General features: G+C 37.4%; 1 protein-coding gene across 1 annotated transcript in view; it reads left to right on the top strand.

Moving 5' to 3' along the window:
• The window catches only part of LOC134806069 (fatty acid 2-hydroxylase), a 28,390-nt gene that overhangs the window by 9,594 nt on the left and 6,631 nt on the right, over positions 1 to 12,165 (top strand). The window contains exons 2-3 of the mRNA XM_063779330.1: positions 6,666 to 6,885; positions 7,552 to 7,721. Coding sequence (XP_063635400.1) covers positions 6,666 to 6,885; positions 7,552 to 7,721 — 390 coding nt within the window. The remainder of the gene's footprint in view (positions 1 to 6,665; positions 6,886 to 7,551; positions 7,722 to 12,165) is intronic.

The raw sequence follows: 12,165 nt of genomic DNA, 5'->3' as shown, positions 1-12,165 counted from the left end.
AAATTTGTAAAAATTGCTCTTTAAAAAACATATCGGCAATCGCATTGGTTTTATACTAGTACCGACAAACATGGTACGGACTGCGCCAAGGTGGCTTGACGGTGTGTTCTTAGGTATCTACAGAAAGTATGATCATTGCTGTCGTGTGGTGTAAGGTAGGTAATCCAACGTACATATAGCCACATTCTTATCGAGCCACCCTAAAATCATGGTATGCTTCAAATTTGGCTTGGCACCGACTTCAAACATATCAGTTGGTAACGCATATACTTAAAAACGGATAATATTTTATTTCATCTTTTTGAAGTCGGTTTTCTTTTTTTTTGTAAAAGTTTTTATTATTTTTATTATTATAATTTTATACTTTTTCGTTCTAAAAGCCGCAACAGACTACCGGACCGTACCGCGACCTTGGTGCGCCGCACCACGTAATAACATAATAAAATATTTTAAATATTAAATAACAATTTAATTAATAATATAAGAAATTTTTATCCTTTTATTTTATTTTCATGAATATAGTGCTAAATAACTTTAAAAACCAATTTAATATCGTACAAACGTTTAACAGCCACAGCTGTATAAGATTCTGCCTTTGCTCATTAAAAAAATATTTTTGGTGTATTCCTTTTGGTTCCCGCCTTATGAAATAGAGTAAATAGTATTCAACGAAAGAAATCAAGAATAATTTGTTTTTAACAATTTACTTACATCATTTTTATAAAAAAAGGATCGACGTGGGATTAGTAAAATTAAACAATTACCAATTGTTCCAGGCGAGGAAATAAAGACACTATTTTTCCATTTTGTTTCCACCCAGTTGTTCGTGGGACGAGGACGCAGAGGAGTACACCACTTTTCTGCGCTAGAGCATAAACGTATCACCCCACCCACCCACCCACTTTCAGAGCATGAGATATGAAAAAAAATATAGCGTCTCTAGTTCTTTTTGCTATCTACATGATGTTAACTTCTCTCCTCTATTCTTCTCTCTACCATCTTTTACTCTTCACTCTTTTCTCACTCCTTTCTTACTTGGCAGGATCTCACTCATACCTCAAACTGTTACTGGCCCCAGGAGTGGCCAAATAGCGTAAGTCACGATTAAAAAAAAACAGGTAAAAAAACTTAGTGCTCCTTTGTCTATGCATGTAGTTTTGTACATAACGTAAATTACATTACAAAGTTAAATATCGTACTACTACTACTACTACTACTTTTAAAACAAAATCTCGTATATCACACTGCTACTCAAAGTTGAAATTCAGTAACTTTGTATACATCCCATACATAATTACCACAATTTGCTTTTGAGTGGCAGAACCAGCAGGTCGAATCAAATTTGTCAATTTACTATGGTTTTGAACTGGTTTGATGAGACATTGACGATCATGTTGGTGACTGGCGCGCATTTTGGCTACTAACTAGGCGAAGATACGAGTATACATACTTATAAAGATAACATTTGAACCCATGAACCCCTTACCAGGATTTGAACCCAGGACCTCTTGCTTCGTAGGCAGGGTCACTATAGGCAGAGATATATCTATAGGTTAGGAGGCCGTGGTTATAGATCTGAAATTTATAAAATTTCATGATTACAGACATTCAGGCTCTGAATCCAGAGGTGTTTGTGTTGGCCCTAGGTCTACGATTAAAAATGAAATACACGATAGGTGGCAGTCGCATCCCTAGAGCATGCGATATAGACGGTCGCGTGACCTTTTATGACGATATTACCTTAATTGAAGTGGTGATGAGGGTGTATCCGGGGATGGTGTTGTAAAATATCTGTAATTCGCCTTTTGACAATTATTTATCGACTCAATGGCCATATTATTTATCTACTCGGCGCCGTCGACTGGACAGAAACGGATTTGGACAGAGTAGGTAGTATGGCGGTCTTTGGTGTCGGAGGCAGGCGTGGCTCACTCCGCGATTTCGTCGCTTTGCTATAGGTAGCTAAAAGTACATCCGATCCACACCAATTTTGGTGGTTAGCCATAAGCCACCTAGCGGCCATACCTGTCTTGATCGTAAGAGACGCGTTTTGTTAGAGAGTGAGTCTTCTATTATTTATTCTGTGTCGGAGGCTAAGTAAGAAGGTAGTCAACGGCCAAAGATGCTTTCTACAATTCTTACTGATTTATATGACAATTACTACGTGGTTATAGTATCCATGTGCGAGTGGGTATCATAACAATAAAGTAGTTTGATGTAATCTGAGAATAAATTCATCATCATCATGGTGGCCTTTTGGCGAGACAATCATGGATGTAGGTCTCTTCCCTTTTCTTCCACTCCTGTCGATCTTGTGCCCGAGAATAAATTATTTAAACTGTTTTATATATAGGTACCCAGGTAAGTAGCTATTTTATTAGGTATGTAGACTTAAAGAAAAATCTCTTACCTACTAGAAAGTAAAAGCGGATTCAGGAAGAAGATACAGGTAGATACTTAATGTATTCAGGTAATATTTAATATTAGATCACATATGTTGGCAACGTGCCTATCCCTACGTAGTGACGTCATTTGATTGTAGATTGGCGCCAAAATAGTTGGCACTCAAGGTAAATTATTGTCATAGCTATAAAAACTTCCGGACGTACTTTAGCGCTACTTTTTATGAACAAGACGTAAAAGGAACTGAAGTTCCGTAGCTTGTTAAATAACAACTATTATTATTTATTTTCCTCAAAAACATATTATATATATGTTTTTATCTTAAAGAGGCCGCTAAAGTATGTACTTTAGCGGCCTCTTTAAGGTTAAATTCCAATTTATTTATATAGGTACCTACATAGGTACCTATATTTCATCGATAGGGAGCGGCTCCCATGATAACCTTATCGCCCAAAACTGTAAGTGTGCCAAGCCATACAAATTTGACAACGCGCAACGTGACCGATATGACTATGTCACTATTATGTGATACTTTGTGGACCTTATATAGTTGTAATAGAGTTTAAAATGGCCAGTAAACGGTGTTAAATTGATAAAACTGTATCTCGTCCAACAGGTATCCGGGTATCGTTACGTCCGGGTTACAAATTAAAATATTGCTCCGTATTCGATGGTGATAGCCAAATAAATTGCAAAAAAGGTGATAAGATGTTCAGCACGGATATGTTGCGATTTTGTGATAATATTTCATATATGTAAATATGAGTCACGCATCGTGCACGCATCACTCTGTCACACATACTTAATGAGCACGATCATCATAGGCTTGCACGTCTCTACAAGGTACCCAGTGGCGGATTTGCAGTCTTTGCCGCCCCAGGCCTTGTAGCCGCCCAGCTTTCTCCACACCCATTATATTGACTGCATTTTGAGTTATTCCTTGTTATCATCATTGCATTTTTAGTCACAATTTGCCGCCCCTAATATCTTGCCGCCCTAGGCCCGGGCCTACTTGGTCTTACTATATCGCAGTCTAGTGATAAGATCTGTGTCGGAACTAGATTAGATACGCAGTCTGTAATTCTTATAAATACTTACCTCTTCAAACTTACTTTATTTCGCTACTTCCTTCAAAAACTTAACTTAGGTAGGTACTCATTCACCGTCATATTTCATCTTTAGCAAAATAACCGCGTTTACGGATATTTTAATGCCAATATGTTCCACTATACCGCGAAAAACTAAATTAAAAGAAAGTTATCTGCCAATCTATCGCTCTAATATTCGATAGATGCGCGGATAAAGATATTTCAATTTTAGGTTTTCGCGGTAGAGCCTCTGATTCATTGTATGATGTGATATGTCGTGGCCTCGTGGCGCACACAGGCACGTACCCAATATAGGTACTTAAATATGTCTCAATTTGTGATAAGAAATTAAATTAACTTTAACACTTGTTAATTACCTAATGAATACACAGGAAACTTGACCACACGTACTTAAATTGGGCAATATATTTAGTGGTATTACTTTATTAATTTGTTTCGTTACACTTTAGTTGTTGTTGCTTTTAATGCTTTAATTATAGCCTGTTTTATGCACTTTCAACTTTTATGTGCTGTAGACTCTAGAACTTCCAGAATTCAACTTTAAACTATTAAAACCTGGAGGCTTATTCTGATTCTAAATACATATATATCAAAGGTTAATTAAATTTAATTTTGTGTTTCACCAAGTAAAGTTTGTTTAACCCTCGTGCCTTAAAGCCCTCGCAACGCTTAAGATTCCACTTTTAGAACCACTCGCTACGCTCGTGGTTCAGTTTTGGAGTCTTTTCCTTGCTCGGATATCAATACATATTAGCACGAGGGGTTAAACAACTACCCCTCCCTTGTAAAAGAAATAACTATTTGTAGAGGCCCCTCTTCGAATGACGGCTTCCTACAAAAAAGTAGACTAATATTATATTTATGATAGTTGTTTTTAATGACTCTAATTTGGCATAGTATGTAAAAAATTACAAAAGTCGTGTAACATGTTTTTGGATGGGAGTTTTATGTTGGGATGGGAGCGGCTTTCTGGCTTCGTGTGACTCTTATGGTTCCTCTACACGATGGGCCAGCGCCGGCCACTCCAAGGGACGCATTTATGCGTTACAGGGAGCAAGTGATATTGCTATCTCATTCTACCGCATGGCTGCGTCCCTTGGAGTGGCCGGCGCTGGCCCATCGTGTAGAGGAGCCATTAAGCGTTCTTGGCAAAGGGTGAGAACGACATGAAAGTGATGCTATGTAAGTATTCATATATTATGTATGTATTATGCAGCTAGTTTCTTCAGGCAGTATGGCACCATCGATTGCGCCTTGTTAATTATTTACCGCGGAAAACGGCAGCTGCACCTGACCTTGCGCGTCGATAATTGCGAGATGATTGCGGGAACTTTAGCGGCCCGCGCACCACCTGCTGGAGTCACAGTCGCCATCAGATAAATTGGAGCGGCCAAAGTGCTTAAAAACATCTGAACACGCACTTTAACCCTTAAATGCATGATTTTTTCTTTTTGCCCGAAATGAATATATGTATCACATAATTGTATGCCGATTCTAGGAAAAATAGTAAAAAAATATATCTTCGATTTTCACTGCGAAATCAGTGTTAGAAGTTGAATTGGCTAAATCATATTTATGTGAATATGTAATTTTTTTTACTAGCATTAGAAAGGTACACTATTTGTGATATACCTATGATAAAGTTTTTAATTATAAAATAATTACAAAACCCGAAAACACCGTTCCAAATCACATACTAAAAGTTATGAACTTCTGGATTTTTCCAAGTTTTCCGACTTTTCGTCTTAAAACGAATGTAATTTTTATAAATTAAAACTATTGCGTAAATTTAACCCTTAAATCATTAGTATCATTACCCTACTACTTGACGTTTGGTATAAAGGTACGTTGTTTTTTTTTAAATCTGTGAGCTGTCTAATGCTTTGTAGACATTTGGCAACACTATGCATTTAAGGGTTAACGCAGCGTCTTACGTAGGCCAACAACTTGCGACCGCGAAGCGGATAACGCTTTTCACAATAAATAGAGGTGTGTTTAGATAATTGTGAGCACCTTGGCCGCTCCGATATATCTAATGGCGACATTGGCGACTGTACCACTATTACCGCAAACATCTAAATTCGATAATTGACTAATCAAATCACGAACGCTGCAGCATTGGGTCAATTTGGTCCGATGCGATTTTTTATTATTAGCCTAGCTTTACTATTAGGCCTTATTAATTAGCAATTTAACATTATGCATGAATTTTTTGAAAGATGTCAATCGATTCTACTTCCTGTGAAATTTAAATATTTCTAATTAAATTGTTGTTTATATTTTGAAACCAAAAACTGTGAATCTCGTCATCTCGTCTAATAACCACTGTGGTTTCGCCTAGTTTGCAACAAAGTCTGTAATGATGTCCCAAATATTAATTACCTATTTAACCCGTCCTCCATCCAAAGTTTGATTGCAATTAAACGTGGCAACGCGGCGAGAATGGCGAGGAGAGTTTTTAGAAAAGTGTATAGGTACTTATACTGATTGGGGTATTTTTATGTGCTCTTTCCAACCTTAAAAATTAAAAAGCTGACCAAAACTGTTTAATTCTGTTCTTCCACAAGAACAGTCCGGGTCCGGCGGTATCGTCTTGGGTCGTCCCATTCGTTTTTCGTCAAGTTCTTAAATTAGTCCTATTCTGCTTTCGTCACTCATTCTACATTCGTCACAATCGTCGGTGGCTTTCAATGTAGAATGAGTGACGAAAGCAGAATAGGACTAATTTAAGAACTTGATGAAAAACGAATGGGACGACCCAAGACGATACCACCACCCGGAGTGTTCTAGGGTGAGTAAAAATAGTTAGTCGCATAATGGTTCTGGAAAGCACTTTAATTTTCAATGTTTCTAAGAGCAAATAAAAAAACTCCTAATCTAAAAACTTGCTTCATGATCAGACATAGGAATCCGCGGGGCAAATTGTGAATTAAGACTTTATGTTTGTGCACTTATGGTACTAATTACAACCAGATTTAGGCTGTTTTAAAACGATTAGCGCAATTAAAAACTAATCTTTAACTAATTTGTTGTAATTAGTACCATAAGTGCACAAACATAAAGTCTTAATTCACAATTTGCCCCGCGGATTCCTATGTCTGTTCATGATTCTCCGGTGTTTCTATACCGTTCTTTCTTTAATTTTGTCCTCAGGCTCGACTGGACTGGTCGAAGCCCCTCCTATCCCAGTTGGACGCCATCGCCCCAGACTACGAGAAATGGGTGAACAGTGCTGTATATCGGCATTGCCGGCTTTTCAGCAGCCCTCTGCTGGAGGCGCTGACTTTCACGCCCTGGTACCTGGTGCCGGCGTGCTGGCTGCCCGCCATACTGTGGCTGGCCACACGCCAGTACAGGGAGCACGTGGCTCATGGTGAGTGACCATCCACCAAAAATAGGGTAGCATGGGAAAAAACGAGTGACCGCAGGACCGACAGGACGAGTGACCAGACAAATATCTCAATGAATGACCAATTTGATGACTGAGTGATTTCGGTTACAAATTCAAAAACAAATAAATAAATGTCTTTTTACAAGCTTTTATTTAGTTTCACCTGTCCCGCTGTCTTATGCGTATGTAATCAAATCTTGCAAGTTAATGTACATTTGATCCACTTCCCGGTTTCCGATTGAGCTGAAGTTTTGCATACATAAAGTCAGTCGGGTTACTATGCAATATTATGGTAAAATAGAGCTGATCTGATGATGGAGACAGGTGGCCATGGGAAACTCTGTGATAAAACTACGTAACCTAATTGTGTTTGGGGTTTTTAGAATTGTCTCGATTAGTATTAGGGAAGACTCACGCTAGACCAGGCCGAGCCCGGGCCGGGGCGTCCGACATGTCATTTTCTATGACGGCTGATCGGTGATCACGTGGTGCTTTCCATAGAAAACGAAGCCCCAGAAGCTCCGGCTCTACCTGGCCCGGTCTAGCGTGAGTCATCCTTTAGTTGCCTGTGGAAAGAAAAGTACAGTCAGCGATTTATACCAAATATACCAAAAATGATTTTTTTGCCAAAAACTTGTTTCTTTCCAGATATCAACGATGCGTTATCAATCTTTCAGTTCTTCTGGCACCTCGCGCTAGGCCTATTCCTATGGTCCATCATAGAATACTCGCTACACAGATGGGTGTTCCACTTAGATCCAGGGAAGAACCTCACCATGATCAAGATACATTTCCTGATACATGGGCTACATCATAAGGTAAGAAGAATTTTGTTCGAAATCTCATAGGTTTGGGCAGGGGCGTATTTACCCTAGGGCCATGCGGGTCATGGCCCGGGGCGCCAACCCCCGGGGGGCGGCATATGCCGCCCCTGGCGGATTGCATTTTGTTTTTCTTCATTGACTTCTGGGGCGGCGAAACGTATTGGGACGGGGGCCCAAAATTCAAAATACGCCCCTGGGTGTGGGTGCAGCGTAAAAACAAGCTTTTGATTCCCTTAACTTTGCAATGTGTAGGTACCTCAGGAAAAACGCGGACGACTTAAGAATAATATAAAATGTGTAGGACCCATGTTGAATAATGGTGAAAAACGTGAACTGTAAAGATCTGTAAAGGTCTTTATATCTATTTCTAAAACGATTACTGGATTGCAAATACTGATGGCGGGTTGTTTTATCCGCTACTATCAATGCTGACTGTACCTAGCTTTATACTCGAATAAGACTGAGCCTCATGAGAGGGCCCTCATGTTAGATTACAATAATTTCTTTCATTGTTTAGGCACGAAGCCGTAATAAAATAAGTATAGTAGTATACCCTATAATGGACACGGAACCAGTAATGGGACAAAAAAACACAATTCCTCTAAAATAAGTATATAAAAGTAGTTTATAAACACTGGATATATTTTTATCATAAATAAGAGTCCTAGAGCTGATTATGTTTGAATTTTTATTAAATTCGGTTATTTTTTAAGAAATGTGCGTCAACCCAAAAGTTGTCGTGCCACTGAAAAAAAATATCACTAAAAATTCTTAACAACTTCGCTAAGAGAGGTGAGTTAATTTATTAAATTTTAATTAATTAATACTTGATGAAAACTAGAATGTGTTTTGTTAATTGCATTTACCATGAGATAAGGTATACAACACACTATGTTGTGACTCCACAGATGTAAAAAAATAGTGGTATTTGGCCCAATCCCATTATAGGAGCTGTAAAACTGCATACCTCCTATGATGGGACAATTGACATAATGATGCTTGCCATGCCATAATTTCATGTTTGAAACAATACAGAAGTAAAATGTAGTTACGAAATATGTCAACCAGGAGGTATTCTCGGACTTAGGATAAATTAATATCGTTTTTCCAAACTTTTATTTAACTTGCCTTGTTAGTTAGTGTGGGTCAAATCTTGGTAAGGTAAGCTGAATTTGACCCACTTTTCGATTTCCGATTCAGTTGAAATTTTGTGTAAGTACGTAATTAAGTATGCAAATCGGATGATAATGCAATATTATGATAACATGGACTTGATCTGATGATGGAGACAGGAGGTGGCCATGGGAACTTTATCGCAATAAACCCTAACTAATTGTGTTTGGGTATATTAGAATTGTCTCGATAAATCTAATACAATAATAATTGGCTGTGGAAAGAAAAATACATTCAGCGATAAAAGCTTATACCAAAAATTTATTTTTTTGCCATAACTTATTCCCCATTTCAATATTTTATACTGATAGAGCAATGTCCATTATAGGGGGCCCATTACTGGATCCACGTCCATTACCGGGGGCCCATTACTGGAGCTTTGGTGTCCATGACTGGAGAAAAAAAGCATAGTTTTAATTTGTTAATTATGTGGAAACTCATTGCAGTATCTTTGATACAACACGCCTAAAACATGAAAGGCGGATAGGACTTTCATCTTTTAACACGCTAAGCTCAAGACCATTTACATGTACAAGGGAAATATCATAAATACTCCAAATTTCCTCTTAAATGTCCCATGACTGGTGCTGTTACTATAAGTACAAGTACAATATGTACGTTAAGTCTCCAGCATAGACGGTTATTTTCTGTGATCTCCAGTTACATGTGCTTTGAGAACGATTAGGTAATTGTTATACTATAAGTTCTTTGTGCCCTATGGTATTTCATGAATAAACTCATTTAAACATTAGGTCAGGTTCAGGTATTTAATATCGGACTATTACCAACTAACAAGGAAGGGTACCCAACTGTCCGACTCCGATTTGATTTATTTTGATATATGGTATAGAGTAGTCTAAAATAACGGACACGTATTTTTTTTCATAGACCTTCCTTCTTCTAATTTCATAGAAAAACTTTTTTCAAAAAAATTGATAATTATAGTGGGTCAAGCAAACCTTGTCAAAATTCAAATTTTCTATGAGACGATATCCCTTCGCGCCTACATTTTTCAAATTTGGCGCCTTTTTCTACTGACAAGATCTGCTTGACCAAGTATAATTACTGGTTTCGTTATACAGGGTGGAAAGGCACGACGATCCTTCCCGGAAGTATTAGGTCGTTTAAGTGATACAGAGACTATTGGTAATGGTAAGAATCGTTAATTGAGTAAAAAATAAAAATTGCAAAAATACTACTTTTTAACTGTGGTGATAACCCTATAGCATGTGCACATGACGGCTAGATTAAGGATCTCCGTCGGGAAAGCTCGGGACTTTACACTTTTTTCCGATCGTTGACAGTATCGCAATGATGTATGAATGACGCATAAATGTCAAATAAATCAAATGCATGCAAAAATATTACAAACAATTTTATTACTTTCTTAGATAATTACTTTTTTCCAATATTTAATACTATCTTCTTTTCACATACGGTGTTCAAATGTACCTCCGTGTATTACAACGCCGCCGCAGCCCGTACCCGAGTATGTCGATGCACATGCGATATAGTGTATGCTCTTCGTCATTTATCCTCCGCAGAAAGCACCAATTAGCCTTTGTCTCATTTCGTCCGCAGTTTCACATTCCGTTTGGTTTGGTACACCATATCTTTTACACAGCCCCACAAATTTAAATAGCCACGAGCATCTAACATTTTTATTTGAAGAATATGACATTCAATAAGTATAGTTCAATGAAAATTTAATTTCAAACATCAGACGTCTTGTCTATTTCCTACCACGCAAGAAGGTTTGTTAGTTTGGTATTGAAGAAGTATTTATTCTTGATTTATTCTTAGTATTTAATTTTTGCAAGTTCATTTGGTGCAACTAACACAACCTACTTGTTATTTTTAATTATTTTAGATAGTTTCCAATTATTCGAAACTAATTTTGTGAAACGTGTTAAGAAACTAAAACCTTTTTATCAGTCAAGGAAACCAGAGATATTTATAAGACGATTGCGTACTTTTGAGTGGTTGTCAATGTCACCATTTGAACTGTCGTTGTAAACAATGTTGTGGTTAGTATTATTAATATTAAGGAATAACATAACTATTTCATTCAAGTATTGAACAAGTGGAACCACTAAGAAAGCGAAAATCCTGCAATGATTCTTACCGTGCTGTAAGCAGACCTAAAAATGGTTAGATGGCAACAAATTAGCATAATTTCCTGTCGAATACTGATTGTTTACAAGTAAGTTCATTGACCCTGTCACCTGTTAGGGTTAGAACAAAGTAGTTTTTTGCGTGGATGTTTAAAAGGTCATAATTTAGAAACGGTTGCCCATATTAACATAGTTTCTATGGAGAAAATATAGAGCTTAGGCTAAACTATCTCCCATTTCCGGAAAGGATCGTCGTGCCTTTCCACCCTGTATGTTGGAGAACATGAAAAAAAAATGGGGACGTGTTTTGTCATTTCACCACAAACTAATTTTTTATATAAAAACAAAATATATAATAAATAAATATAATAAATATATTTTTACTTATGGAGGAGAGGGCCTACCGCGAAAAACGAAAATAGAAATGTCGTTATCTGCCTTGAGCCTCGTAGCCCCCTCTAAATCCAGTCCTTCAATCCAATTCATGGAGAGACTCTAATGCTTTAGGAGGGTCTTCCCCTTATCCCCTCCTAAATTCACTATAGGTAATCAAATGGGTCAGTGCCATTGTCAGTGTCATCTCACAGTAAATAAAAACACAGTCAATAGGTATTCGTCAGTTTGCGTCAGCATTAAACGTAATTACCTTCCCTTTGACGTAAATTACTTCGTTAGGTATTTATTAAGTCTAGATAATAGTAGATTGTACAACAAGGGCATAAAGTGACCCATTTTTACCCGAAGCAATTTTTTGGTCTGAGCGAAGCGAAGACCAAAATAGTAGACGAGGGTAAAAATGGACATTTATGCCCTTGTTGTACACTCTGCTTTTCACTTCGATTGCGAGGAAAATAAAATTATATTTTTCACGGCAATTTACACCACGAAATTGTCGTAAAGCGAAAGAACATAATACATAACCAATTCCCGCCAACTAACTTTTTAATATATATTTTTTTAATTTTCAACATGTGATCAGCGTTTCAGACGCTTGGTTTTCTGCCAAGTCAAACATTTCGGAGCATTTTTGAACGATAATCGACTCCTATTTTATGTGATTTACTAAATTTAATGACAGAAAATACGGATTTCTAATAAATTGTAGCGAAAATAGAATAAGATAACAAGTTTTGTCATCTACACAATTTTCT

This window comes from Cydia splendana, chromosome 2 (assembly GCF_910591565.1).
Source record: "Cydia splendana chromosome 2, ilCydSple1.2, whole genome shotgun sequence".
Taxonomy (NCBI): Eukaryota; Metazoa; Arthropoda; class Insecta; order Lepidoptera; family Tortricidae; genus Cydia; species Cydia splendana.
Note: the sequence above shows the minus strand (reverse complement) of the source record. Positions and strands in the feature narration are given on the sequence as shown.